The sequence below is a fragment of the Phoenix dactylifera genome, chromosome 18 (assembly GCF_009389715.1).
Source record: "Phoenix dactylifera cultivar Barhee BC4 chromosome 18, palm_55x_up_171113_PBpolish2nd_filt_p, whole genome shotgun sequence".
NCBI lineage: Eukaryota > Viridiplantae > Streptophyta > Magnoliopsida > Arecales > Arecaceae > Phoenix > Phoenix dactylifera.
This window is the reverse complement of record NC_052409.1, coordinates 8,858,140-8,885,296: the sequence shown is the minus strand read 5'-3', so window position 1 is coordinate 8,885,296 and position 27,157 is coordinate 8,858,140. Positions and strand designations below refer to the sequence as shown.

Below are 27,157 nucleotides of genomic sequence, written 5' to 3'. Positions count from 1 at the left end.
CAAATTTCATTTAAGCATCTTATTGTAACTACCCACCAAATGCTCTTCATTCAAAATTAGCCATGTACACTGCATGTCTGAAAACAAAATTTTACGACTGACTGTTAACATGACAAATCTTGAACGGCTTTCTTCAGAGCATAAAATAAAGATTTTCTTTTTAGAATTAAAAAAAAAGAAGAAGCATGCCCTTCTTGATGAATACAGAGTTCTTTTTAGTATTCATTATGAAATGGTGTTAACTGGAGAATCAGATTGCTGGTTCTTTACATTTGTGGCATGAAGTTACCAAGCCAGCTCAGGTAAATGTAGCACTGAAAACTCAGAATTCTAGTCTCATCTGTGGAATGCATAGAGATGAAGACCCTTGTCAATTTGAAGTGTTAGCATGGTCCTGTAGTTAACAGGTTGTCTCTCATTACTCAGCTTAAATCTGAAAAAACTCAAAAGCAATGCGGCGAAGATCTTCATTTGCCGGTAAGCTAATTCCTTTCCCAAGCATATACGTGGACCAGCCTGCATGCCCACCATAAGAAGTCCATGTCATTGTCTTGCTGAAAGTTTAACTTAATACCATGATGAAGAAAAATTAATGTATGTTCAACATTTTTTTTTCCAAAAGACATTAGATGCTCAAGTGAACCATCTCTATGTTGCGACCCCCTCAACAAAGTGTACAATTAAGAATTCTACAATTATATAACAAAAATTACCTGGAACGCGGTAAACTTAAATGGGCTTTCAGGAGAGAATACTCCATCACTGTTAAGCCACCTCTCTGGCCGAAAGTCTTCTGCATCATCGCCCCATATGAATTTCATTCGGCCCATAACATAAGGCATATAAACCACCATATCCCCCTTCTTCACATCATGCCCATCTGGCAAAGTATCATCCGCGAAACAAATCTTGGGATTCTGGATGGCATGTCAGTCAGATAACTTATGATGAGATTAATACATGATCTTGGATTTTGCATGTTATTACATTCATGAATGACTTCTGCAGTAAAAATTTACCAGGGGAACTGCAGGATACAGCCTTAAAGTCTCTGACAGTGTTGCATGGAGATACTGCATCTTGTCAATGGTTTCTTCAGTTAAACTTGCTGCAAATTCTCCTATGGATGCATCATTTCCAATCTCTTTAGTCGCAAGGATCAATTCTTCAACTATCTTTTCTTCGACAGAAGGATGCTTGCAGAGCATATAGAAGAGCCATGAAAGAGTGACTGCTGTTGTATCTTTTCCTGCAACCATGAAGTTCAGGATGATGTCTCTCAAGTACTTGTGTGTGATTTTTTCTGGATCCTGCTGACTCTCAACTAGAAATCTAGAGAGGAAGTCTTCCTTCTTCGACTGCAATGCCACTCATGCAAAAGAATCAGGCATTCAATTAGAAATCACAACACTCTAAGGCCTGCTCCTGTCTATTTATTATTATGAGGATGTTTGTATATCTCTTTATTTTTCTATTATGTACCATTTTGACCATTAATTATGGCCAAAAATAAAAATAAAGGATAACAGAAAAGGAAAGGAGAGAGGGATATGTACCAGTCTTACCAAATCATGTTGCTTTATCTTGTTGTCTATCACTTTGTACACAAAGTCATCAACCACTTGAATTCTTTTGTTTAGCACTGCTTCAGACCCAATGTTTAAGAGCTTCTTAATTTTCCAAGAGATATCAACATAACGCCATGTGGTTAAGGCACTTGAGTCATCAAATGCCTCAGCAAATTTGCTCCCTTCTTCATTAGATCCACACAAGCTGTCTATTTCCACTCCAAAGGCCACCTGGAAGATTGAATCCATTGTTGACTTCATGAATAGGTCCTGCAAGTAGGTCAACCACATTTATGTGACTACTTTAAGTGAAGGATTTCAATCACTTATCCTTCTAGTGGCTTATAAAGTTAGTATATATAATAAAACAAAGACCAGTATAAGGTAATAAAACAAAGACCTAACACGATGATTCTATCACTCACTTGAATATCCACTATCTTGCTTGATCTTACAGCCTCTGAAATGACTGAAGCAAGCTTAGTTGCATTGGAGATAAAGACCGCATTACTGTAATCTCTCAACACCGACTTGGAGAATTCAACACTGGCTACTTTTCTTTGGTGGTACCATTTCTCACCATCGACTGCAAATATTCCATCACCAAGGAGATCCTTCATATTGTTGTAGTTATATTGTCCCTGCAACATAAACTAATTTTGATATCTTGTAACAAAAACAAGATTATTGGCTTCTCCTGAACTTGCCAGATATATTAGAGAGGCTGTGCATGTTGCAGAGAACGATCTCTGAGGTTATCACTAGTTATTCAATAAAACCTCTTTACAGGGTTCTTTAATATTTGCAAATTTAAACTATCTTGAAAATGCTAATTGTTTAGAAAACTAATGTTAACAAACCATGTAATGTCCGGGCCCACAACCTACTAGGCCCAATAGAAAAATAGGCCCAGTTAAGGGTTGGGCCCAAATTTTACTGTAGCCAGTATAATGATTATTATAAAAAAAAAAAAAAACGAAGGGATAAGACCGACAGGGAAGGGTGACCCCCACCCCTGCTGGCAGTCGATGCCGGCGCACCGGAGACAGAGGGGGCGGCGGCCATTCCCGGAGAGGGGAGGCATGGAGCGGATGGGACCTCTCAGAGAGGGGGGTCTCATCTTCTAAACCACTATTTAAGTCCCTGCCGGCAACCCTAAGTCGGAGGCCCCCAAGAACACTGAAAGAGAGAGAGCCGAAGCCCTGGAGCCTAAGGCGGAAGAGCCCTGAAGCTCCAAGAGGAAGGAGGGACTACGAGGGGGAGGAACGGCCCAACGGTAACCAGCAAAAATCCAGGTAAGTGGCCCTTAGGTTAAATAATAAAGTTTTAGGGAGTGGAGATACCCCTCTGTAGGGTATTCTCCCCTCTGTTTCACTGATGAAACAGAGGGGAGGAGACTGGCACAGAGAGGAAGGAGACCGGCACGGGAGAGAAGAACAGGAGGAGGGCCGTGGGCCGGACCCACAGGCTGCGGGCCGGACCAACAGGCCGCGGGCCGGCCTGAGAACGGCCCAAGCCGAGCCCACGCCACCCAGGCCGAGCCCAGCCGGACTCGGCCTGCGGGTGACAGGCCCCGGCCGTGGCTGCCCTAGGGCTGAGGGGCAGCCAAGGGCCGCCGGGTCTGCCGTGCCGGCGACCAACGCGGCCTCAAGGCCGCCAGCCTCAGCCGAGCCCCACCTCTCCGCCGGCCGAGAGGTGGTGGCGAGACTCCCACAAAAAAAAAGAAAAAAAAAAAAAGAGAAGAAAACGGAAGAGGAAAAAAAAAAAAAAAAAAAAAAAAAAAAGAAGAAGAGGGGGATACTTACCGCGGACCACGGCCTTACCTCGCCGTGGTCGGAGCCGGAGAAGTTCTCCCGAAGGAGATCGGCCTCGATCCCACCTCCCGGCTCTTCTCCTCTCCTCCGGCACCACTTCGAAGGAGAGGGAAAGGGCCGGCCTCCCACCGTCGCCGCCCCGAAGGGGAAACACCACTCCGGGCTGGTAGATCTGGCCGGGGAGGGTTCGGTGAAGGTCGGAAGGAGGAGGAGGCGGTAGATCCGGCCGGCGGAGAAGAAGAAGGCCACAGATCTGGCCGGAGGAGAAGAAGGGGAGCCGGAGAAGAGGGCCGGAAGCATGGGCTTCGGTAGAGACAAAGAAGGTGAAGAGGCGGAAGCCTCTGGAAGGGGGGAGAAAGAACCCGATAACGGGTTCGCGGGTCGGATCCGAATCCGAACCCGCAACCCGTTAAGCCCAAAGAAAAAGAAAAAGAAAAAGAAAAAGAAAAAGAAAAAGAAAAAAAAAAGGGGGAAAGGGTTTAGCCAATTTTGACTAAACCCGAGCCCAATCAAATTTGGGCTAAGTCTGGACAAGCCAGACTATAAATTTAACCAAAATTAAACCCAAATTAAACTTGGGATTAAGCCTAATGACCAATTAGAAGGCCAATTAAACCATATGGACCCAATCAAGGCTCCAATATGAACACATTAGACTTGGGCTAAATTTCGGGTAGAATCCAAACAAGTAAAAGGAAATAATATGCTCATTATAATGTGATTTTAGGTGACTCAGGATCCGTCACCAGGACGTAAGAAACTTGGGAGAAAACGAATCACTGTAAGTAACCTGTCCTAATCCTGTTGTGGATCATGTTATGTTATTAATGTTTCCTAAGCATTTATTTTAAGTATATATGTTTCATACATGATATGTTACAATGCATAAGTAACTTTAATGATCCCAGAAGCTATGGCTATGTATGCAACATGATGATACTGATATTATAATCATGCATGTAAGTTTATAAAGTCTTAGCTAGCCCAGAGGCACTATAATGGGCTCAAAGATGCTACTGAGAATGACTGAGCCGCCAGTGGCTGAATAGTAACTGAGCTGCCCCGCCAGTGGCTGAATAGTAACTGAGCTGCCCCGCCAGTGGCTGAATAGTAACTGAGCCTGCCCCGCCAGTGGCTGAATTGGAATTGGGCCTGCCCCGCCAGTGGCTGAATAGTAACTGAGCTTGCCCCGCCAGTGGCTGAATAGTAACTGAGCTGGCCCCGCCAGTGGCCGAGTCTGACTTCGCAGTAGCATCCGAGAGTAAAAGGACCACGGCATGCCGGGGGGCACGGTTTCATATGCATATAATATGAAAATTTTGTGATTTGCACTACTGCTTTGTTTAAATTGCATACTTATTATGCCAGGATGATTATTAGATAAACATGCATGTCAGCTTCTCAAAACCCTGATTTACATGTTTAGTCTACTGGTTGATCCGGTAGGATTATGCAGGATTACTTACTGAGCCGTGTAGCTCATATCCGTTCATTTACTTTTTCTTTCAGATCCTCACCAGTGATCGCCATCAGATATGTTTTTATTTTGTTACAGAGCTTCGTATTTTTGGAGAAGCTTATATACTTCTGTACATTTGAATAGCATAGAAGTTCTGTATTTTTGGTTTCAAACTTGAAGGTTGTACTGCAAACTGTTAATATATATATAAGGATGAATCCTTTTTGGCTACCTGTTACCCCTGTATGAGGCTGCGTGCTACTGTGGGCGATAGTCGGCAATAGCACGGCCGTGTCACGGATCCGGATCCGGGGCGTGACATCTAGTGGTATCAGAGCCTTAGGTTAAACAATAGAATAACCATAAAATGCCTAAGGAAAAGGGTAGTTAAGAATGTCACCGTTATAGAAAATGTTATAATATGCTAGTTATCATAACCTCACTTTAAAAAAATTTTGACTGCTAGGTGATCATTAGGAAGATATGGATGACGACCGGAGACCACCCTCCCCGGAGCCCAGCGAGCGGTCAGTTTTCCCGGATACTCCACGGTCTGCAGCAGGTCAGGCAGGCCTAGCCGGAGTGTATCAGCTTATGGCGCAAGTGCTGCAACAGCAGCAGATGATGCAGTTGGCCGCTATGCCATCAGCAGACTCCTGCTATGAGAGGTTCCGCCGACTGAACCCCCCGACCTTTGAGGGTGGGTCTGACCCTATGGCGGCTGAAACATGGATCCGGGAGATAGAAAAGATGTTCCGAGCCCTCCACTTTCCTGATGAGGTGACAGTCCGGCTAGCGACCTCTATGCTGACAGGAAACGCCGAATACTGGTGGACGGCCATGGAGACGGCTTATGCCGTTGACAGACTCACCTGGAGGGACTTTAAGGGGATGTTTTACAATCAATACTTTCCGGACTCAGTGCACCTGGCGAAGCAGAATGAGTTTTTGACACTAACCCAGACTGACCAGATGTCCGTTCTGGAGTACGCCAATAAATTTAACGAACTGGGACGATTTTGCCCCCAGTTCATGGAGGATGAGAGAAGTAAGGTGAACCGGTTTGAGCAGGGATTGAGGTACGGGATTCGGTCCCGAATATCCTCCCATTTATTCTCAAGCTACAAAGATGTACTGGACCGAGCCTTGAAGGTTGAGGCTGACCTGATACGGTCCGGGAGAGAGAGGGAGGACCTGAAGAGGACCCGGTCATCAGGAGCACCGAGTAGTGGGGCTGGAGGCAGCAAGGGGGCTGTGCCCAAGAAGAGACAGAGCAGAGGCTGCCCCACCTGTGGCGGAAACCACAGGGGTACCTGCATGAAGAAGACCGGAGCTTGTTATTCTTGCGGGCAGACAGGACACATCGCCCGCAACTGCCCTAGCCGAAAGAAGGACGAGCCCCGACATACTGCACCAGAGGACCAGAGATCGAGGGGTAACCCTCGGGTTTTCGCACTGACTCGACAGGATGCCAGTGCTAGCGATCAAGTGGTGACAGGTACACTTCTGGTCAACTTGATTCCTGCCCTCATTCTATTTGATTCTGGTTCTACGCATTCTTTCGTGTCGGTTAGCTTTTCCAGACAATTACATAGCACATCTGAGAAATTAGTGGAACCATGGCATGTTGCTACACCCCTTCAGAAAACCGCAATTGTTGACATTAAATATAAAGATTGCATAATTCAGATAGGGGAAAAAGAATTAGAGACAAATCTTTTACAGCTTGACATGCAAGACTTTGATATTATCTTGGGCATGGACTGGATGTCACAGTATCACGCCCACATTGATTGTTACCACAAGAGGGTGGTATTTCGGATACCTGGGGAGCAAGAATTTTTCTTTCAGGGCGATATACCCCTTCAAGATGCTCCTACACTACACTTTATTTCTGCCTTGAAAGCTGGAAAGGCTGTGAGAAAAGGGTGTATGGCCTATCTGGCCTGTGTAATGGATACCCAGAAAGAGACCAAACTGGAAGATATTCCAGTAGTCAGAGAATATCCGGATGTCTTCCCGGAGGAATTACCAGGATTACCCCCAGACCGAGAGATCGAATTCACAATCGACCTCGCACCAGGAGAGGGGCCAGTCTCCAAGGCTCCTTACCGGATGGCCCCTGCTGAGTTAAGGGAATTGAAGGTACAACTACAAGAACTCCTGGAACAAAAGTTCATCCAGCCCAGTGCGTCGCCATGGGGAGCTCCTGTCCTATTTGTGAAAAAGAAAGACGGGAGTATGCGACTATGCATCGATTACCGGGAATTGAACAAGATAACCATAAAGAACAAATATCCCCTACCACGGATCGATGACCTGTTTGATCAGCTGCAAGGCGCCCAGGTCTTCTCCAAGATAGATTTGAGGTCAGGCTACCATCAGCTGAAGATCAAATCTGAGGATGTGCCAAAAACTGCATTTCGAACCAGGTATGGGCATTATGAATTTTTGGTTATGCCTTTTGGACTGACCAATGCCCCGGCTGCATTTATGGACTTGATGAACAGAGTCTTTAAACAATATTTGGATCAGTTCGTGATAGTTTTTATCGATGACATTTTGATATACTCAAAGAGTCGGAAGGAACATGAAGACCATCTGGGGGTAGTGCTACAAATCCTTCGAGAGAAGAGACTGTACGCCAAGCTGAACAAATGTGAGTTCTGGCTGGACAGTGTGGCGTTCCTCGGCCATATAATCTCCAAGGAAGGAGTGTCAGTGGACCCCAAGAAGATAGAAGCGGTGGTGGATTGGCCTCGTCCCACCAACGCCAAGGAAATAAGAAGCTTTTTGGGATTAGCCGGGTATTACCGGCGATTTGTGGAAGGGTTCTCCAAAATAGCTACCCCTTTGACCCAGTTGACTAAGAAACGGGCCAAGTTTATCTGGGACGGCAAGTGTGAGAGGAGCTTCCAGGAGCTTAAACAAAGGTTAGTTTCTGCCCCAATTTTGACATTACCGTCCTTAACTGGAGAATTTACCATCTACAGTGATGCTTCCAAGAACGGGCTAGGCTGTGTGCTGATGCAAGATGGCAAGGTGGTAGCCTATGCCTCGAGACAGCTGAAACCCTATGAACAGAATTACCCGACACATGACCTAGAGTTGGCCGCAGTAGTGTTCGCCTTGAAACTTTGGAGACATTATTTGTATGGCGAACACTGTGATGTGTACACCGACCACAAGAGCCTGAAGTATATATTCACCCAGAAGGAATTGAATATGAGGCAAAGAAGGTGGTTGGAACTCTTGAAGGATTATGACCTGAGTATTAAATACCACCCAGGAAAGGCCAACGTGGTGGCGGATGCCCTAAGCAGAAAGTCAGTTATAAGCTCCGCCGCTTTACTCACCACTCAACCACAGATTCAGAAGGATCTCGATGAAATGCAGGTTGAGGTGGTTACCCAAACTACAAAAATTTTGCTGGCCGCCTTGAGTATACAACCAATCTTGATTGATAGAATAAAGGTTGCCCAGCAGTCTGATGAGCACATTTGTCAGCTCAAGGATGAAGTGGAGAAAGGGTTGCGACCCGAACTCCAAATGCACCCAGATGGCACTCTAAGGTTTGGCCACCGACTGTGTGTACCGGCAAATGTTGACCTAAAAAGGGAAATCATGGAAGAAGCCCACCAATCCCGTTTCTCTATTCATCCAGGCAGTACTAAAATGTACCGGGACCTTCGGGAACATTACTGGTGGAAGGGGATGAAGAGAGAAATAGCTGAGTTTGTGGCCCGATGCTTGACCTGTCAGCTAGTAAAAGCAGAGCACCAGAGGCCAGCAGGGTTGCTGGAACCAATAGAAATTCCTGAATGGAAGTGGGAGCACATCACGATGGACTTTGTTACAGGACTCCCCAAAACGGTGAGAAAGAATGATGCAGTGTGGGTGATTGTTGATCGCCTTACAAAATCAGCTCATTTTCTGCCATTCAGAATTGGTACTCCTTTAGACAAGCTGGCCCAATTATACATCGATGAGATTGTACGCCTGCACGGAGTACCAGTGAGCATCATTTCTGATCGTGACCCCCGATTCGTGTCCAGATTCTGGGAAAGCTTTCAGAAGGCCATGGGTACCGGACTGAGGCTCAGTACAGCATACCACCCCCAGACTGACGACCAGTCAGAGCGGACAATCCAAACTCTGGAAGACATGCTGAGGGCTTGCACTGTGGACCTAGGTGGAAACTGGGATAGTCACATACCACTGGTGGAATTTGCTTATAACAATAGCTACCATTCCAGTATCCAGATGGCCCCATACGAAGCTCTCTATGGGAGAAGATGCCGATCCCCCTTACACTGGGATGACGTCGGGGAGCGGAAAATGCTAGGACCCGAACTGGTCCAGCACACCAGAGACAAGGTACTACTAATTAAGCAAAGGCTTCAGGCTGCCCAGGATAGACAGAAAAGATGGGCTGACAGAGGAAGAAGGGCCTCGGAATTTTTGGAGGGGAACTTTGTCTTCCTAAAAAATTTCACCATCAAAGGGTATTACCCGATTCGGAAGACACGGCAAATTAAGTCCTCGCTACATTGGCCCATTTGAGGTTCTTGCTAGAATAGGCAAAGTTGCCTACAAATTGGCCCTACCTTCAGAGCTATCAGGCGTACACAACGTCTTTCACGTCTCCTTGTTACGGAGGTACGTCCCGGATCCCAGCCATGTGGTACCACATGAACCTCTGCAATTAAATAAAGATTTAACCTATGAGGAGGCTCCCCTGTGCATCATAGACAGAAAAGAGCAAATCCTCCGAAGGCGCACCATTCCCTACGTTAAAGTCCAGTGGACCAACCACACTGAAAGGGAAGCTACCTGGGAATTGGAGGAAGAGATGCGACAACGCTACCCTCAGCTCTTCGAGAACCAAGGTATGTTTAATTTCGAGGACGAAATTTATTTAAGGGGGGAAGAATGTAATGTCCGGGCCCACAACCTACTAGGCCCAATAGAAAAATAGGCCCAGTTAAGGGTTGGGCCCAAATTTTACTGTAGCCAGTATAATGATTATTATAAAAAAAAAAAAAAAACGAAGGGATAAGACCGACAGGGAAGGGTGACCCCCACCCCTGCTGGCAGTCGATGCCGGCGCACCGGAGACAGAGGGGGCGGCGGCCATTCCCGGAGAGGGGAGGCATGGAGCGGATGGGACCTCTCAGAGAGGGGGGTCTCATCTTCTAAACCACTATTTAAGTCCCTGCCGGCAACCCTAAGTCGGAGGCCCCCAAGAACACTGAAAGAGAGAGAGCCGAAGCCCTGGAGCCTAAGGCGGAAGAGCCCTGAAGCTCCAAGAGGAAGGAGGGACTACGAGGGGGAGGAACGGCCCAACGGTAACCAGCAAAAATCCAGGTAAGTGGCCCTTAGGTTAAATAATAAAGTTTTAGGGAGTGGAGATACCCCTCTGTAGGGTATTCTCCCCTCTGTTTCACTGATGAAACAGAGGGGAGGAGACTGGCACAGAGAGGAAGGAGACCGGCACGGGAGAGAAGAACAGGAGGAGGGCCGTGGGCCGGACCCACAGGCTGCGGGCCGGACCAACAGGCCGCGGGCCGGCCTGAGAACGGCCCAAGCCGAGCCCACGCCACCCGGGCCGAGCCCAGCCGGACTCGGCCTGCGGGTGACAGGCCCCGGCCGTGGCTGCCCTAGGGCTGAGGGGCAGCCAAGGGCCGCCGGGTCTGCCGTGCCGGCGACCAACGCGGCCTCAAGGCCGCCAGCCTCAGCCGAGCCCCACCTCTCCGCCGGCCGAGAGGTGGTGGCGAGACTCCCACAAAAAAAAAGAAAAAAAAAAAAAAGAGAAGAAAACGGAAGAGGAAGAAGAAAAAAAAAAAAAGAAAAAAAAAAAAAAAAAAAAAGAAGAAGAGGGGGATACTTACCGCGGACCACGGCCTTACCTCGCCGTGGTCGGAGCCGGAGAAGTTCTCCCGAAGGAGATCGGCCTCGATCCCACCTCCCGGCTCTTCTCCTCTCCTCCGGCACCACTTCGAAGGAGAGGGAAAGGGCCGGCCTCCCACCGTCGCCGCCCCGAAGGGGAAACACCACTCCGGGCTGGTAGATCTGGCCGGGGAGGGTTCGGTGAAGGTCGGAAGGAGGAGGAGGCGGTAGATCCGGCCGGCGGAGAAGAAGAAGGCCACAGATCTGGCCGGAGGAGAAGAAGGGGAGCCGGAGAAGAGGGCCGGAAGCATGGGCTTCGGTAGAGACAAAGAAGGTGAAGAGGCGGAAGCCTCTGGAAGGGGGGAGAAAGAACCCGATAACGGGTTCGCGGGTCGGATCCGAATCCGAACCCGCAACCCGTTAAGCCCAAAGAAAAAGAAAAAGAAAAAGAAAAAGAAAAAGAAAAAGAAAAAAAAAAGGGGGAAAGGGTTTAGCCAAATTTGACTAAACCCGAGCCCAATCAAATTTGGGCTAAGTCTGGACAAGCCAGACTATAAATTTAACCAAAATTAAACCCAAATTAAACTTGGGATTAAGCCTAATGACCAATTAGAAGGCCAATTAAACCATATGGACCCAATCAAGGCTCCAATATGAACACATTAGACTTGGGCTAAATTTCGGGTAGAATCCAAACAAGTAAAAGAAAATAATATGCTCATTATAATGTGATTTTAGGTGACTCAGGATCCGTCACCAGGACGTAAGAAACTTGGGAGAAAACGAATCACTGTAAGTAACCTGTCCTAATCCTGTTGTGGATCATGTTATGTTATTAATGTTTCCTAAGCATTTATTTTAAGTATATATGTTTCATACATGATATGTTACAATGCATAAGTAACTTTAATGATCCCAGAAGCTATGGCTATGTATGCAACATGATGATACTGATATTATAATCATGCATGTAAGTTTATAAAGTCTTAGCTAGCCCAGAGGCACTATAATGGGCTCAAAGATGCTACTGAGAATGACTGAGCCGCCAGTGGCTGAATAGTAACTGAGCTGCCCCGCCAGTGGCTGAATAGTAACTGAGCCTGCCCCGCCAGTGGCTGAATTGGAATTGGGCCTGCCCCGCCAGTGGCTGAATAGTAACTGAGCTTGCCCCGCCAGTGGCTGAATAGTAACTGAGCTGGCCCCGCCAGTGGCCGAGTCTGACTTCGCAGTAGCATCCGAGAGTAAAAGGACCACGGCATGCCGGGGGGCACGGTTTCATATGCATATAATATGAAAATTTTGTGATTTGCACTACTGCTTTGTTTAAATTGCATACTTATTATGCCAGGATGATTATTAGATAAACATGCATGTCAGCTTCTCAAAACCCTGATTTACATGTTTAGCCTACTGGTTGATCCGGTAGGATTATGCAGGATTACTTACTGAGCCGTGTAGCTCATATCCGTTCATTTACTTTTTCTTTCAGATCCTCACCAGTGATCGCCATCAGATATGTTTTTATTTTGTTACAGAGCTTCGTATTTTTGGAGAAGCTTATATACTTCTGTACATTTGAATAGCATAGAAGTTCTGTATTTTTGGTTTCAAACTTGAAGGTTGTACTGCAAACTGTTAATATATATATAAGGATGAATCCTTTTTGGCTACCTGTTACCCCTGTATGAGGCTGCGTGCTACTGTGGGCGATAGTCGGCAATAGCACGGCCGTGTCACGGATCCGGATCCGGGGCGTGACAAACCAAAGCCTGATGAAACCATAAAAATGAAATTCAGTTCAAACATTGCTTGGTTCACCAAAAAGACCACTTAGAGGCCGCCTCCTCCTCCTCCTCCTCCTCCTCCTGCTTCTTCTTCTTCTCCTCCTCCTCCTTCTCCTCCTCCTCCTCCTTCTTCTTCTTCTTCTTCTTCTTCTGCTTCTTCTTCTTCTTCTTCTCCTCCTCCTCCTCCTTCTTCTCCTTCTCCTCCTTCTTCGTCTTCCTCTTCTTCCTCTTCTTCTTCTTCATCTTCCTCTTCTTCTTCGTCTTCTTCTTCTTTGTCTTCGTCTTCTTCTTCTTCTTTGTCTTCGTCTTCTTCTTCCTCTTCCTCTTCCTCTTCCTCTTCTTCCTCTTCCTCTTCTTCTTCGTCTTTGTCTTCGTCTTCTTCTTCCTCTTCCTCTTCCTCTTCCTCTTCTTCTTCTTCTTCTTCTTCTTCGTCTTCTTCGTCTTCGTCTTCTTCAAATATAGTGAGTATATTTGACTATACATCAAATATACTCACTATATTTGATGTACAGTCATTATCACCATCCTTCTAATACCATAATCTGGAATACCACTGCTGCATTCCTCCCTCTACTTTCATAGCTGCATTATAAGTTACATTTGTTTTCAGAGGTGGATGTTCAAATAATTAGAGAATGCCTACCTGCTATAGTAAAGATAGATAGCACTTCCTTTCGCCATATTTTTTCATTCTTCTCCTACTTATGGGCCTTGTGACTCCCAGATTTTCAAAGGAGAAAAGATGGAAACATTTCAATTTTGGCATTCTAATTTTTGCATGTTACAGTGGAGCGTGCCAACTAGTGCAGTTGGTATCTTTGGAGGTTCGTTCCAAGGACCTAGGTTCAAGTCCTTTCCTCATCCCAACTTCAGCCAGAATTTTTCTGATCCTAGTTCACAAAAAAAAATATCAATAAATAAATAAAGAAGCATCTTACAGTGACCTGTGTTAAGGGAACATCCTAATCTCTCTCAGAAAATCAAACCCCAGTTGGAAGAAGAATATGTATATGGAATGCATTGTGATAAAAACCCCTTTCATTTTGCCTTTTAACAAGAAATATGAGATTAATAGGCCTTGTCTAAAAGAAGAGTGCATATCTGATCAGTAATGTTTTCTTCACTTAATACAATTATTGAAAGATTATCTGCACTGCTTATTTTTGGATTTAACTCAGAATTCTCAGATAATTGCAAGGTTTTGAGAATATTGGCTTTTTAGACTGAAAGAGTCCGTTTTAACAAACTAATACAGTGTTTAAGAAATTCAGAGTAGATTGGCTTCTGCACTCCCTATGTTAATTATTCCCAGCAGCTCTTAATCAGTTAAACTGAGTCTCTGATGCAGTTTTTTTGTTTTTTGGAAGAGAATCTCTGACACAGGCTTTGACAATGGTTATCTTCAAAATAGGCAGATTAACCTTTTCCAACCCCAAACATTAGAACAACATATTAAACTCTAAGAGCTTATGACTCTTACACGATGCATCACTAACGACCCTGCTGCAGCGAAGGTGGAGATGGGGTTCAAATGAACTCTTCTCTGTTCTGTCTTTCTACAAGTTCTTGAATGAAGTGGGTCTTATCTCTGCTTTTCCAAATTGTTGTTCAAAACTCCCTCTCCCAGTTAAATCTCTGATTAGCTCTTGGCATGCCATTTTCAACAAAATTCAGATCACCGAGAACCTGAGGAAGAAAGGATGTATTAGTCCTTCGATCTTTCTTTCTGTTATCTTTGGATCTCTCTTGAATTTGAAACATTTTTTAACCACTTTTTCTTGGTGGTCTGCATGGACAAAATCTGAAGTTCAAGCTAGATGGAGACAGGTGGGATTACTTACCTATTATCATTTGCCAGTGCCTGTGGTTGGAGAAAAACAGGAAGAGTTTTCTCCAACATTGACAGCCAGATACAAGAGCTTATTACTAATGCTATTTCCTTGGTCAAGGACTGGTTTAGACCAGTATCTGGTAGGTGTAGAGTTATGATCCTCCCTCTGTGGAGTTGTGGTAGCATTCAGATGAAATTCCTTTCATTTTCTGTTTTGCTCTAAGTTGAGCTCCTCCTATAAGTAAGATATTCTACTTCTCTCTCTCTCTCTCTCTCTCTCTCTCTCTCTCTCTCTCTCTCTCTAACTTCATTATCTTAATGAATTTGACCAGGTTCTGCTCAATTTTCTTCCCATAAAAAAAGGAAATACAGAGTCGATAAACAGTTTAGCATCATAAATGCCTCGGAGAACCATCTGCAAGTACTGCATTTGGAAGCACTATCATTTGCAAAGACTAACATTTTCTTCCTTTAATACAAAACTCTTGAATCCACAAGGAGATAATCTCAAACAAAGTTAAGGAAATTTTAAAATCAGATTTTGATTGACTTTCTGACAATGACAAAAGATCCTGCTGCAATCTGAACTCCATGGTTCATGTTGTGCTTAGAACTCCTGTCACATAATAACTTTATGACGACTTGTTATTGACTCCAAAAAATAACTCGAATTACATTTTTTTTTTCATGAGGCTTGAAGTCAGGGATGAACCTGTTATATTACACATTTGTACATGTAACGATAATTTAAAATCTAATGGACTGTATTTACACTTGAAGGATTATAAGTTAATGGAGAGAAAATTTATAAGTCAAAGCCGGATACAAAAAATTAATCATGACTTGACTGTCCAATACAAATTTATGGAAGGCTGGCCATTTCCATACATTAAAAAACTGAAATTTTACTCTAAAATCCTATATAAAAAGGTATTAGCACCAAAAAGTGATGGCATGGATTTCTGCAATAACAGATCAGCATCACTGTATCAATTCGTTCAAATTGATAGGTTCACCTTCAACATGTAATTCAAGGCTCCAATTACAAGATGCAGCATAAGATGTAATGTGCATTTTTTGTAAAAGACTAAATCATTTCTGAAAGACTTTGGAGTGATTTGTACGCAAATAAAAGAAGAAGAAGAAGAAGAAGAAGAAGAAAGAAGAAAGGCTTCAATGCCTTTCATTAACCTCCATGGCACATGACCTATACCGTATATACTAATACTATTCTTAGAAAGGATAGAATGAAGCAAATCTAAACTAGATCTATAGCCTGAATTTTGCATTATATCGATGGATTTTTACCCCTTACACCTTTCAAGAGGGTGGAAAAAAAGAAGAAAAGATGACTGGGTGGATCAAGTATACCTTCCCATAGTTAGAGAAGTTGGTTTTGAGGATGAACTCCACATTAGCCGGATCAGCAGTGTAGACCTCACTACAGAAAGGGGAGAGCAGCCTGTAGGTCTTGTGCTTGCGAGCGAGGCTTGTGGAGTAGTCATGGAGCCGACCAAAGTTAAGGAAGTGATGGAAGATGGTTCCAGCGACTGGGGGATACCTTTTCTTCTTCCTAGTGGCCTTTCCAAGTGATCTCCAGACAATCAGGACTCCGAAGGCAAAGGCAACAGCAAGCAGGATCAGAGCTGCTGCCATGGCTGCGAAACCAAGGGGATGGGGGTCTGAAAGAAAGAACATGGTGAGTTGATGAGAGAATGATTGGCGATGTCTCCAGCCACTTTTCCACTGAGATATCTAAGGAGAGGTTGGCAGGTTGGACAAGAAAGCTTCTTCTTTTCATAATTAATCGTTTTTGGTTAGGTGATTGGCTGTTGATGTAACATATATATTTCTTTTTCCCTGGAAGACTACCACAGTAAGAAATCTCTCACACAAAAAAAATGAAAAAGTCTCTCCCAAGAAGGCACTGCGATTTCTTTTTTTCTTTCATAAATTTTTCTATGTTGCTTTAGCTTTTCTGTTTCTTCACTAGCTTCATCAACTTTTTATCTAGAAAATAAAAAACATCAGTCTTCTTGTCCATGGGAGCTAAAAACTGTGTGCAGTCCCGCCATATAATAGTTAATATAAATAATTTACATATCCAAAAACAAATTAATTAAATTGAGAATATTAAATAGCAAATCTTAAAAGCCTGTGTAGGTGATATTGTGATGCATATATATTTTGAAATAATTATTCTGATCATATGTATTTTTCTAATTAAAATCTTAATATGTAATTTACCTAATATAATTTATAAAAATGATAATTAAAAACATATAGTACATTTGTATACTTCTATTTTGAGTTTTATCGAACCGGGCTCACTAAATCTAATTTTATCTCGGCTCATATATTAATTAGGAGACCTAAATTCTAGTCAAATTTTGAAATAAGCACAAAATTGACTAGCCAATAACTTGCTTATACTAATTATAGCATAAAATATATTTAATTCAATAATTTATTTAAACTTATAGTAGATTGTATATTTTTATGAGCATTCATTTGAAAAATATTTTTTTAAAATTTTTTTTCTAAGGATAATAACAATTGTTAGTTGATTGTTTCATAAATCTTGGCATTAATTAGAGGTGTCAACAAAAGCCAGTGCCTTACTAACTCAATCCAAAACCGGCTTGAAACATATCCCTATCTCTCTGAATGAAAAAAAAGAATAATGGAAACAAACGGAGCCATATCCCTTTCTTGAACATTTTGTCCTCTCCCTAACTGGAAACCTATCTACTTTTCCTGAGCTCTACCTACATCTCATGTCAGATCCTAGTTGTCGTTGGCTGCAAAGCTTGCTTCATGTACTTCATGGTCCATAAGCGCATTAAGGACTACCCCAAGAACGATGGCCTCTTCCACCTTGGTTGTAATGGTTGCATTTAAAATGGCCAAATTTTGGCTCGAATTAATTAAAAAAATCATTGTTTTAAGACAAAATGTTCGATTTTTTTTTCTTCTCCTCCTCTTTCCCTGATTCAATCTACTTCTTCTTTTCTTCTCTCCCCATCTATACCCAGTTGTGAATCATAGAGAAATATCTATAGTTGAAGATAAATAATCTCTTTTCTATGACAATTATTTTATTTAATGCTATGTTATACATTATCTTATGATTTATAGTGAATTTTTTAATAGAAGAAAAAATTTCTCTCCACTTTTGCTTTCATCCTAATCTAAAGAGAAAGCATGCAATGTCTGTACATAGGGTTTCGAACTCATTCGGGGAGGGCATAATATAGCAGCATTCGAGAAGCAGAGGATGTGGGATGCCGACGATGCGCAGAGGAGTTGCTAGGGTTTTTGTTCGGGAGAGGGTGGAGCGCTTAAGAGAGGGCTAGGGCTCGGTTTGTTTTCTTCTCTTTTCTTTTCTTTTATTTTTTTGTGTTGAGGTGGTTCCATCTATCCATGTGGCAGGCTGCTATAGGCCTGGTCAATAACTGAGCTATTAGACTGAGCCTAGAGAACAATATCTCCTCCTATTACATTTCAAAGAATTATATCCTACACCTGATGTACCAGCTCAGTGGTACACAAGGCCAATGATATGCCGCAATGTGGGCATTTGTCTTTTTCTACCATTTGAAGTCGGGAGAAGTTAGGAAAGTGTTCTTTTCTTTGCTTGATTTGGGTAGGTGAAGGCATCCACCATTTTCTCTTTCTCAGCTTCTCTCTCCCCAATCTCTTTCCCCTCTCGCAAGCAATTATCGAAGAATCAACAAGATAAAAGGCAAGAAAGAACCCTCCCCTTTCTCTTCTCTAATCCTTTCGATTCCTAATCGCAAATCGAGACCTAATCCTTCTTCATCCAAGGCTAGGGCTCTCGATCCCCCCATCCCATGGATGCCAAAGGAGGGCAAGATGGTAATGGAAACAGTGGAGATGGGGTCGTCGATAGCTGTGGCAATGGAGATGAGCAGGCACATAGCATTTTTTTCCCTTCTTGTAGCTTTTAAAACATGGGAGAAGGCCTTTGGATGTGCGCAAGCAGGAGAGAAGGGCATGATGGTGATGGAGACAGTGGAGATGGCATCGCCGACGGCTATGGCGGCAAAGATGAGGAGGCAGACTAGTGCATTTTGTCCTTACATTGAGATGGCCAGAATGTCCATATGGTGGCATATCAATGGTTCGGTGTACTGCTAAGCTAGTGCACTGGGTGTAGAATATAATTTCTCATTACATCCCAACCTTCCATCATGGGAAGAAGACTAGTGAAGGCTTCTCTCAATCTTCTTCAACTCGGTGAAAGAAATTTATTTAAAAAATATGTTAATAGCCCCAACCTCCACATGAGACCATACCGGCACAACCATCAGAGAATCCATCAGTGCTCCCGAGTCCACGAGATATGCACAATCTTGCTGGAATTCAATGATGAAGGGGGACTTAGGGGAAGAAGAGGCGGAGGAGCGAGAGCTAGGAGGTCCTCGATATGCTTGCCAACTTTAACTGTTCCTCCTTCAGCCAGCCAGACCGCCTCCTCATCGTCCACATGCCCACTTTTCCTCCTTGTCCTCCTTCATCTCCATCTACACTCCTCCTTTCTTTTCCTCTAATTGAAGCAGTTAAATTTTTTTTTTTAAAAAAAAACAACGAATAGAAGAACAAGTTGAGATTTTTCTCTCCTCAAAAGCTCCCTCCTTTTCAATGAAATTAGGATCTCTAGTGATCCTCCAAGATGGTCCGATGGCGAGGTTATGGATCTAACTCAGTGGTTCGGGCCGTGTTGGTCGATTGTTAGGTGCTTCAATTTGGGATTGATCTCGTATAGCCATGGTCACTTGCAATACTTTGCCTCTATAATCTTCAGTGCACCATGAAGAATTTTTTTTTCCCCACGCTCTTATTCTCAAATTCATTTGCAATCTTCCATGAACTTAGGGACATTTTTGACTCCATTGGATGTATTTTAGATAAGATATGGAGAAGTACCACCAAAGAAAGGAATAGAGGTTGTTTCCACTTTTTCTTTTCTTTTCTAAATCTTCTTATAGCGAGAGAAAAAAAAAAAATCACATTTTCAACTTGTGATAGGATATGAATAATACACATTTCCAGCCTACGATGAGATATCAATAATACCATATTTCTAACTTATAGTGGAGCATCAATGATGTCATATTTCTAGCTTATAATGGCTACCAACAACATGGATAGTTCCAAGTATCGCACCTGATTGTCCAATTATATAAATTGATCATGTTTTCTAAGTAAATACAATTCAATACCATATTTCTTGCAAATTTTGATGCACATGAGCATCAAGTTCTATGTAAACCAAAATCAGCAATATAGAATACATATGTACAAAAGGAAACATACAACCTTAACAAGTAATCATGCGATGAGTAGATATAACGTTCCGTGCAAAACCAAACTCATTGATGCATAAAAAAAAAAAAAAAAAACACGTGCACGCATGTGCAAACACGTGCACAAACAAGCATATGCGCGCACGCACATGCACAAGCACGCACATAGATGCATACACACACGTGCTGGCACACCCACTCGCATGCACACACCCACATTATATATATATATATATATATATATATATATATATATATATATATATATATATATATATATATATATATATATATATATATATATATATATATATACCTATACAAATGATTATGTCTACAGATTTTTCTCTCTACCGAAGATAAATCTGGAAACAATATGTACCAGTCAACATCGAACATGTTCAATAAATTTAAATAGGGACTTTTAGGTTCTTTTGTTCATGCTTGCTTGCTATTATTATAAATCTTGGTAACATATCTTCCAAGAAGGCAAAAGAATAGAATGCATAATCCCGCATTCACTGTAAAGATGAAATTGGTGTATCGGCTTCCAAAGAAAACAATTGAAATATGCTACCATCTTCTTGCCCGAGTTTCATCTACTTCGTCTTGTGGTGAATCAACTGGAACACTATCATCAATCACAATTTGAGGTTCCTCTTGAGCTGTGCTTCAAACCAAATGGTCAGAAGCCTCTTGATGTTCCAGAATGCATCAGCATGACACCAGAAAACAATGGAGTTAGAGTCATTAAGAGCCCTTCTGAACCAAGCCACAAACTCATTCGATCCTGAGAGAGTGCCTAGCTTGACACCGAACCCGACTTTGAAGATTGAGCCCCAAGTCGATCTCCTCAGAAGATCCTGCCAAGAAGACAAACAACAAGACCAATTCTTCCGACATGCATGGCCACCTTTCTATTATCCAAATGACTTTAATCATATCTGCGTATCTGTTAAAGTTTCAGTATTTGCAGCATCTGAGATTTTCTTTTCTGAAACATGACACTACTAAAGTCTCAAAGAACCTTGGTTTAGAACTCGAAGCTTGCAAGCTTTATTTGGTGGCGCCACTTCTTACTATCTACCACAGAGATCCTTCACTATGTGATAACTGTACTGACCCTGTTAACATACCATAAATTATATTAACAGAATTTAAGATAATCAAGAAAGAGGAACAGAATAAAAGGTAACGGTAAAATCAAGCACCTCACTGTATTTGGAGAAGCTGAACTCGAGAATGTGCTTGATTTTGGCAGGGTGAGCAATAAAGATCGGGCTATCTGAAGGCTTGATCAGCCAAAAAGGTTTGGTGCCTGCATGCAATATTGGTTTGGAAATCAAAGAGCGAATTATAAGTAGATGCTCTGATGGAACATGGTGCCCGCAATGAGGAATCTATCAGCCTTTTGGATTGACCCCTTGATTCAGAAGATGCAAAAGGAGATAACTGAGCCAATAGCATAGAGAAGTCTCACTTCAAAGGCTCTACCAATCCTGAGAGTTGGGAAGCCATGAAAGGGGATGTGGTGAATGATTTGCCATTGGCAAAAAGGCTTTTGCTGGTTTATATATCCATTAGTCTGTGCAGAAAGAACAAGAAGACAGTGCCATGCCATCCTCATGCCATGACATTGACAGCCAGGCCTATTTGCTTGGAGCCTAATAACTGCAACAGTTTTCATATTTTCTGAAGTTGGTTCATTAATTCAAAGAGAACCTTTACTACTGTATGAATTACAAATGCCAAGAATAATTTTCAGATGTATAGGTGAAGAGCATATACATTATCGGACATGTTCTTTGCCCATGATTGCAATGTAGCATCTGATTGCATCTTAGATCATAACAACACGAGTTCCATATATAAAACGATAGGTTGCAGGACAACTTATCTGGCCTCTAGGGTCAAAGTTATTGTTCTATGTACCATCATACTCAGCAGTTGAAGAGTGGAACAGCACAATTAGCATGTTAAGACACAAGTTACAATTCGTGAGCATGAAAGTCTTGATTTCCTCGATGTTGGCCATGAAATGTCTGAAATATTCCCTGGCCTCTTATTTCTTCCAAAAAGCACTTAGCATATCCACTTGGTTGCATAAGCCTCAAAATTTTCTGGCATATTCAACAACTGTTGAACCTTATAATAAGCTCTCAAATTTAAAAAACAATGGTAATCTGATTTAGTTAAAAGAATGAAAGAATAAGGTTATGATACTTCTGCAATTTGAATACTTTACATGCCCACCTTTCTTTTTGTTATCTGTATAGGAACAGGTGCACTTTGAACAAGTTGCTGTCAGCCCTGATTTTGATGCAGCATACTTGCTCATTCATTCACTGTTCAAAGGATTTTCTACATTCGGTACTGTCTCCTTGCATCTCTAGATTATTTATCATCATTCCTTCCTGAAAATTGGTTGAAAGGCCGCACTTCATATATAGAGAATTTTTTGTGCCAAGGTTCTGATCCAAGTAAGTCCCTTTCCTCATTTGCCATAAAGAACGTAGATGAGACTTGCTTTAAATCTCATGATACTGTGAATTTACCCAAAAAAAGGAACAAACCTGGAATCTTCATCAGATACTCAAACAAGCTGCTACATGTCAACAAGTCCAAGGGATTTCTAACAATTCCTCATCGTTAGTGGGTAAGTAACCTGTGGACTTCAACTCATCATTGATCCCATTCAACACCCACCCCATTTCCATCATCAAGTTATCAGGTGTTCCTTTTGCTGAAAACTCAAGCACCTGGCCATCAACTTCAGTCATACTGCAACCAGGTGCAGTTTTCTTTATCCGGTGCTCTTTCATGACAGATCTAACTTTCTTTACATCCTCAAACCTATTAGCCTTGGCATATATATCCGATAGAATTATATAGAATACATGGTTCAGAGGATCTAAGCCAATCAAATAACCAGCCACCCTTTCTCCGACCTCCACATTTCCATGCATCCTACATGCACCAAGCAATGCCCCCAAACATACGAGTCCGGCTCCATAGGCATGCTTCTGATCAGTCTGTCAGCCTCTTCAAATAACCCTGCTCGGCCAAGCAAATCAACCATGCAGGCATAATGCTGCAACTGAGGCTCAATGAAGTAGACTTGTTTCATCACATTGAAACACCACCGGCCTTTTTCTACCAGGCCCGCATGAGCGCAAGCATTTAGAAGTGCACCAAAAGTCACATAATTAGGCTTTGTCCCATGCCTCTCCATCTCTTCCAGAAGACCAAAAGCCTCTTCTCCAAGCCCATGGATGGCAAATGCTGAGATCATCGCTGTCCAAGCCAAGACATCTTTCTTGGGAATCTCCTGGAAGACCTCCACAGCTCTCTCCACACACCCACATTTTCCATACATGTCTATCAATGCGGTTCCAATCACGACATCAAACTCCAGCCCATACCTCTTCAAGTAACCATGCACCCATTTCCCTTGGTCCAGAGCTCCCAGCGAAGCACATGCTGAGACTACACTGGCAACCGTCACCTTGTCAGGCTTAGCATATTCATTGGCCGAGAAAACCATCTCATGGAACAAAGCCAATGCCTCCCTTGACCGGCCACCCTGTGCAAAGCCAGTTATGATCGAGTTCCAAGTTCTTGTATTCCTCTCCTTCATGTCCAGAAACAGACGCAGAGCCAAGTCGAGCTCCCCGCACCTCAAATACCCTATCAAGATCGAGTTCCAAGAGACTATATCTCTGTGGGCCATTTCGTCGAACACCCTCCGCGCGGAATCGACGAGCCCACAGCTCGAATACATATAGACCATGGCATTTTCGACGAAGATGTCCAAATGGAAGCCCAGCTTCGAGACATGGGCGTGGAGCCTCCGGCCGGCGGCAGAGTCGAGGCGGAGGGAGCAGTGCTTGAACAGAAAGGGGAAGGTGAGGTGGTCGGGACGGACGCCGGCGGCGAGCATTTGGACGTAAAAGGAGAGAGGGCTGAGAGAGGAGGTGGGCATGGCGTGCGCTCGGATCATGGCGTTGTAGGCGGAGAGGGTCGGGGAGGGGAGGCGGCGGAAGAGGGCGGAGGCGTAGGGGAGGGAGCCGGCGGGGGAGGTGGCGCAGAAGAAGAGGAGGCGGGAGAGGAGGGAGGCGGCGGTGCGGGGGTCGAGGTAGGGGGAGGTGGTGATGAGGGCGTGGATTTGGCGAAGCTCGCGCAGGCTCTGGCATCGGTGGATGAGGCGGGCGAGGGCGGTCGCGCATCTCATCCTTCGCGCACGCGAGCTCTTCCATGACAGGTGGAAACCATGTGCGACGCTCCTAATACGACTTTAGCATTAGAAGTTGGCCCCGTTTGGCATAAAAGCTGAAATGAAAACGCATCGCAAGTTAGTAGCAGATAGGCCAACAAAGCTACAGATTGGGTATTCTTGTATATATCAATCAAGATACCTTATGAATCAGAAAGAAAAAGTTCTGAATTTACTATTTTCAATTTTTTGGATATATTCATACTAGAATCATATAAATCATCCGTTTTAGTAAAAAAAAAAAAAGTTGTGCTAAATAATATTGCTGCCTAGTAAAATACCCCTATGATAATAAAAAAACAGAGAGATGGCATTCATATTAAAAATAAAAAATAAAAATATATAAGAATAAATATAATAAAATATGAAATATTGATATATAAAATTATTATTAAGTAAAAATATTGAAGAATAACAAAGGTACTAACTATATTAAAACAAATTCTAAAAAGTACATTTGAATAAATAAACCTATGTTATATTTTTTTAAAAATCAATATTGTACCATAAGTTAAGATATGATTAAAAATTAATAATTTAATATATTAAAGTGCTATTATTTGTGGATAGAATCTTAAAATACACCTTGATCAAAATGGCGGAAGAAGACATGGAGAAGATGTCATTCATCACGAGTCTAAATACTCAGTGGTCCATTTTTTGCACCAGCAGAGAACTATACATGCTCAGATAATCATTATATTGCTCTTTCGAAAATAGAGGGCTCTTACACAATCTCTCAACCATGCATTCGAGAGTCTAATGGAGAATGTCGGATTGGGGTTTCAAACATGGGATTAATAAGGGGTTGAGAGATTGTGCAAGAGCCCTCTATTTCCAAGATGAGTGATGTGGTGATTATCCAAGCATACATAACTCTCTATAGTGCAAAATATGCACTATAGAGGATTAAGAGTCAAATCATCACACCATGAGATATATCCATAGGGTGTAGACTATCCCATGGTTATGGGAGTTGCCACCTAGCCTTCTAAGTAAGCTATAAATTTTATGGGAGGTAAGTTATAGATTCAAATTGAGGTTCATGGTGAGGAAAGGCTTGAAGGCACACCCTACCACTCTCTCTTTTAGAAGATTGTAGAGGTGAAAAGGATTTCCTATCTCTAATGGACTAGGACTAGGGTTTCATGAATAAAGCGATAAAGAAAAGAGTAAAAGAAAAAAGGGAGAGAGAAAGAAGAGAGGGGATGTACTGCCTAAAGCTCTTGCTCATGTTCCTTTTTCTTGGTTGCAAGAGACTACGGAAGTATATAGATTAGAGATTTTTAAGGCTAGATGAAGGTAGAAGAAAGCATGGAGTAAAGATTAATACTAGAGTTTGCAGGAGAAAATTTTGGTAGAGTCTCCCTAATACTTTCTTTTTTCTCCCTAATTTCTACCTTGAATTTTGGAGACAATAAGGTTCTATCATAAAGAAAGATGAGTGGTTTAAGAGTTGAGATTGATTAAGGGATAGGATAGCTCTATATGTAAGGGTTGTCATGGGTTGCTAAATGGGTAATATTTATTGGCTTGGGATTGCAAAAAGGATTGTTGCGGTAGCTTGGTTCAAGGGCTATGATCTAGAAAACTCATGCCTCTTGTGTTTCTTTAGAATTCAATGGTTAGGATTTTGAGAAGGAGAAGAGGCTTTAAAGGTGAGGGTAAGAGCTCTTTAGATGTAGTGACCATGATTGATTTGAAGTGGCAAGATCTTACTGGGAGAAGGGAGGATCATGGACATGTATGGCTAGCATTAGAAGAGGTCATGTTTTATAATGTATGTTGCTTCATATAGATAACATAAACATATAGAGGAAAAGGATAGGATTAGGAGAGAGGATTTAAACCACTGATGGAGAGAGATGCTAGATAGAAGATTGGAATTGGCTCATCTTTTCTTTATTTGGATTGATCAAGTAGAGGGCTAATGAATGGTTGAGATTTATAGGAGGGAGAGAAGAGGAACCAATGGCTGAGGATGTCCTACCAAAGAGGTTTAGTAGAAGCAATGATTAAAACTTAAGGAGCATCCTCAAAAAGGATAGAGTAATCACTTTCAATCATAGTAACATTAGCCTTAGAAGACATATCGTTCTTTTTTTTTTTTTTGCTATGAGACATATCGTTCTTTGGCAGCAAGTTTGATACATCAGGAGGTTATGAACAAAGAGGTTCAATCAATATGTGGTACAAGAGCTTCTTCATCTTCTTTTGGATTATACTTTGTTTCAGTTTCTTTTTCGCTGACAAATAGCCTAGTGATCATTTTTTTAACACATCATCTTCAATATGTATCTTTTTTCTTGCATTCTTGGATTGAAATACCTTAGGTTGCCTTTCCATTGATCTTATCTTGGCTTCTCTAGTGTTCTTTTATAGTCGACATTTATAGGTCAAAGAGGGATGGCCTATAACCTAACTCCTAACTTTAAGTTCTTCTCTTCAGGAGGATAAGGTACTTCATCCCCTAATTTCTTACTTTAAGATCTTGCCCTGATCTTTAGTTCCATTTTTTGACTCAAAGTGGTAATCATTTGATTTGGGTTAATCATTTTGGAGTGAATGGGTATGTGCAGTGCTAAGGTTCAGCTTGTGGTGCTAACGAAAGGACGAGGCATTTAAGCGTAGTTTGTGATAGCTCTAAAGGTCGCACACTGATAGGTTGTGCAAGCTTGACTAGCTTAGACTTACAAGTTCCGGTGTTGATTCAGAATTTGAGGACACTACAGGTTATTTCCTAGCTTAGATTCTTCAAATTGAAAGTTATGGTATTGAATATCGATAAGGTGTACTGGATGTCTATTATTTGAACTTGATCTTTGGTTAGTTCAGCGGATGTAGTTATTTCTTGCTCTACTATTATAATTACAATGTTACCATTATTTTTAAATTTTATGCATTGCTGTAGGGAAGAGGGTATGGCTTTTATAGAGTGGATCCAAGAATGGCCTAAGAGAAGGCTCTAAAGGATCAAAGTCAAGAACCTAGAATGGTATGGTGATGATAAGGTCTTCTTAAAAGAGGGCTGCATCCTGGCTTAATATTTATGCTCAATGGACAAATATTTAGTCATTAGCTATTATTGACTAACACCGATTGTACCCTGTAGTTTCCTTGGTGGATGTTATGTGCAATGGCTTGGTGCAATCAGTCTTGTCAGCAAGCTGTAGCTCCTTATTTGTGAAGACAATTCATTCTTGTTGATT

General features: G+C 42.5%; 2 protein-coding genes across 6 annotated transcripts; both read right to left on the bottom strand.

The window, feature by feature from the left end:
* Positions 1–22: 22 nt before the first annotated feature.
* On the bottom strand, positions 23–16,141 carry LOC103721382 (cytochrome P450 704C1). Of its 4 annotated transcripts, none has more exons than XM_039115605.1 (6): positions 15,717–16,140; positions 1,994–2,209; positions 1,557–1,838; positions 1,020–1,358; positions 714–917; positions 23–516 (listed from the first exon to the last, which is right to left on the bottom strand). In XM_039115605.1, exons 1-6 carry the CDS (start codon positions 16,041–16,043, stop codon positions 337–339), a joined length of 1,548 nt encoding a protein of 515 aa, XP_038971533.1. In that variant the 5' UTR covers positions 16,044–16,140; the 3' UTR covers positions 23–336. The 4 variants fall into 4 exon arrangements, with proteins under 4 accessions (XP_038971533.1, XP_008809790.1, XP_038971534.1 ...); XM_008811568.3 differs by having other exon boundaries at positions 1,566–1,838; positions 15,717–16,136; XM_039115606.1 differs by lacking the exon at positions 1,994–2,209 and having other exon boundaries at positions 15,717–16,141.
* A 3,913-nt stretch (positions 16,142–20,054) lies between these two features.
* LOC120104436 (pentatricopeptide repeat-containing protein At5g66520-like) lies at positions 20,055–23,975 on the bottom strand. 2 transcript variants are annotated; one of them, XM_039115604.1, is made up of 3 exons: positions 21,929–23,975; positions 20,887–20,993; positions 20,055–20,799 (listed from the first exon to the last, which is right to left on the bottom strand). In XM_039115604.1, the coding sequence occupies exon 1, from the start codon at positions 23,904–23,906 to the stop codon at positions 22,596–22,598; it is 1,311 nt and encodes a 436-aa protein (XP_038971532.1). In that variant the 5' UTR covers positions 23,907–23,975; the 3' UTR covers positions 20,055–20,799; positions 20,887–20,993; positions 21,929–22,595. The 2 variants fall into 2 exon arrangements, with proteins under 2 accessions (XP_038971532.1, XP_038971531.1); XM_039115603.1 differs by having other exon boundaries at positions 20,887–23,975.
* Between the last annotated feature and the right edge of the window lie 3,182 nt (positions 23,976–27,157).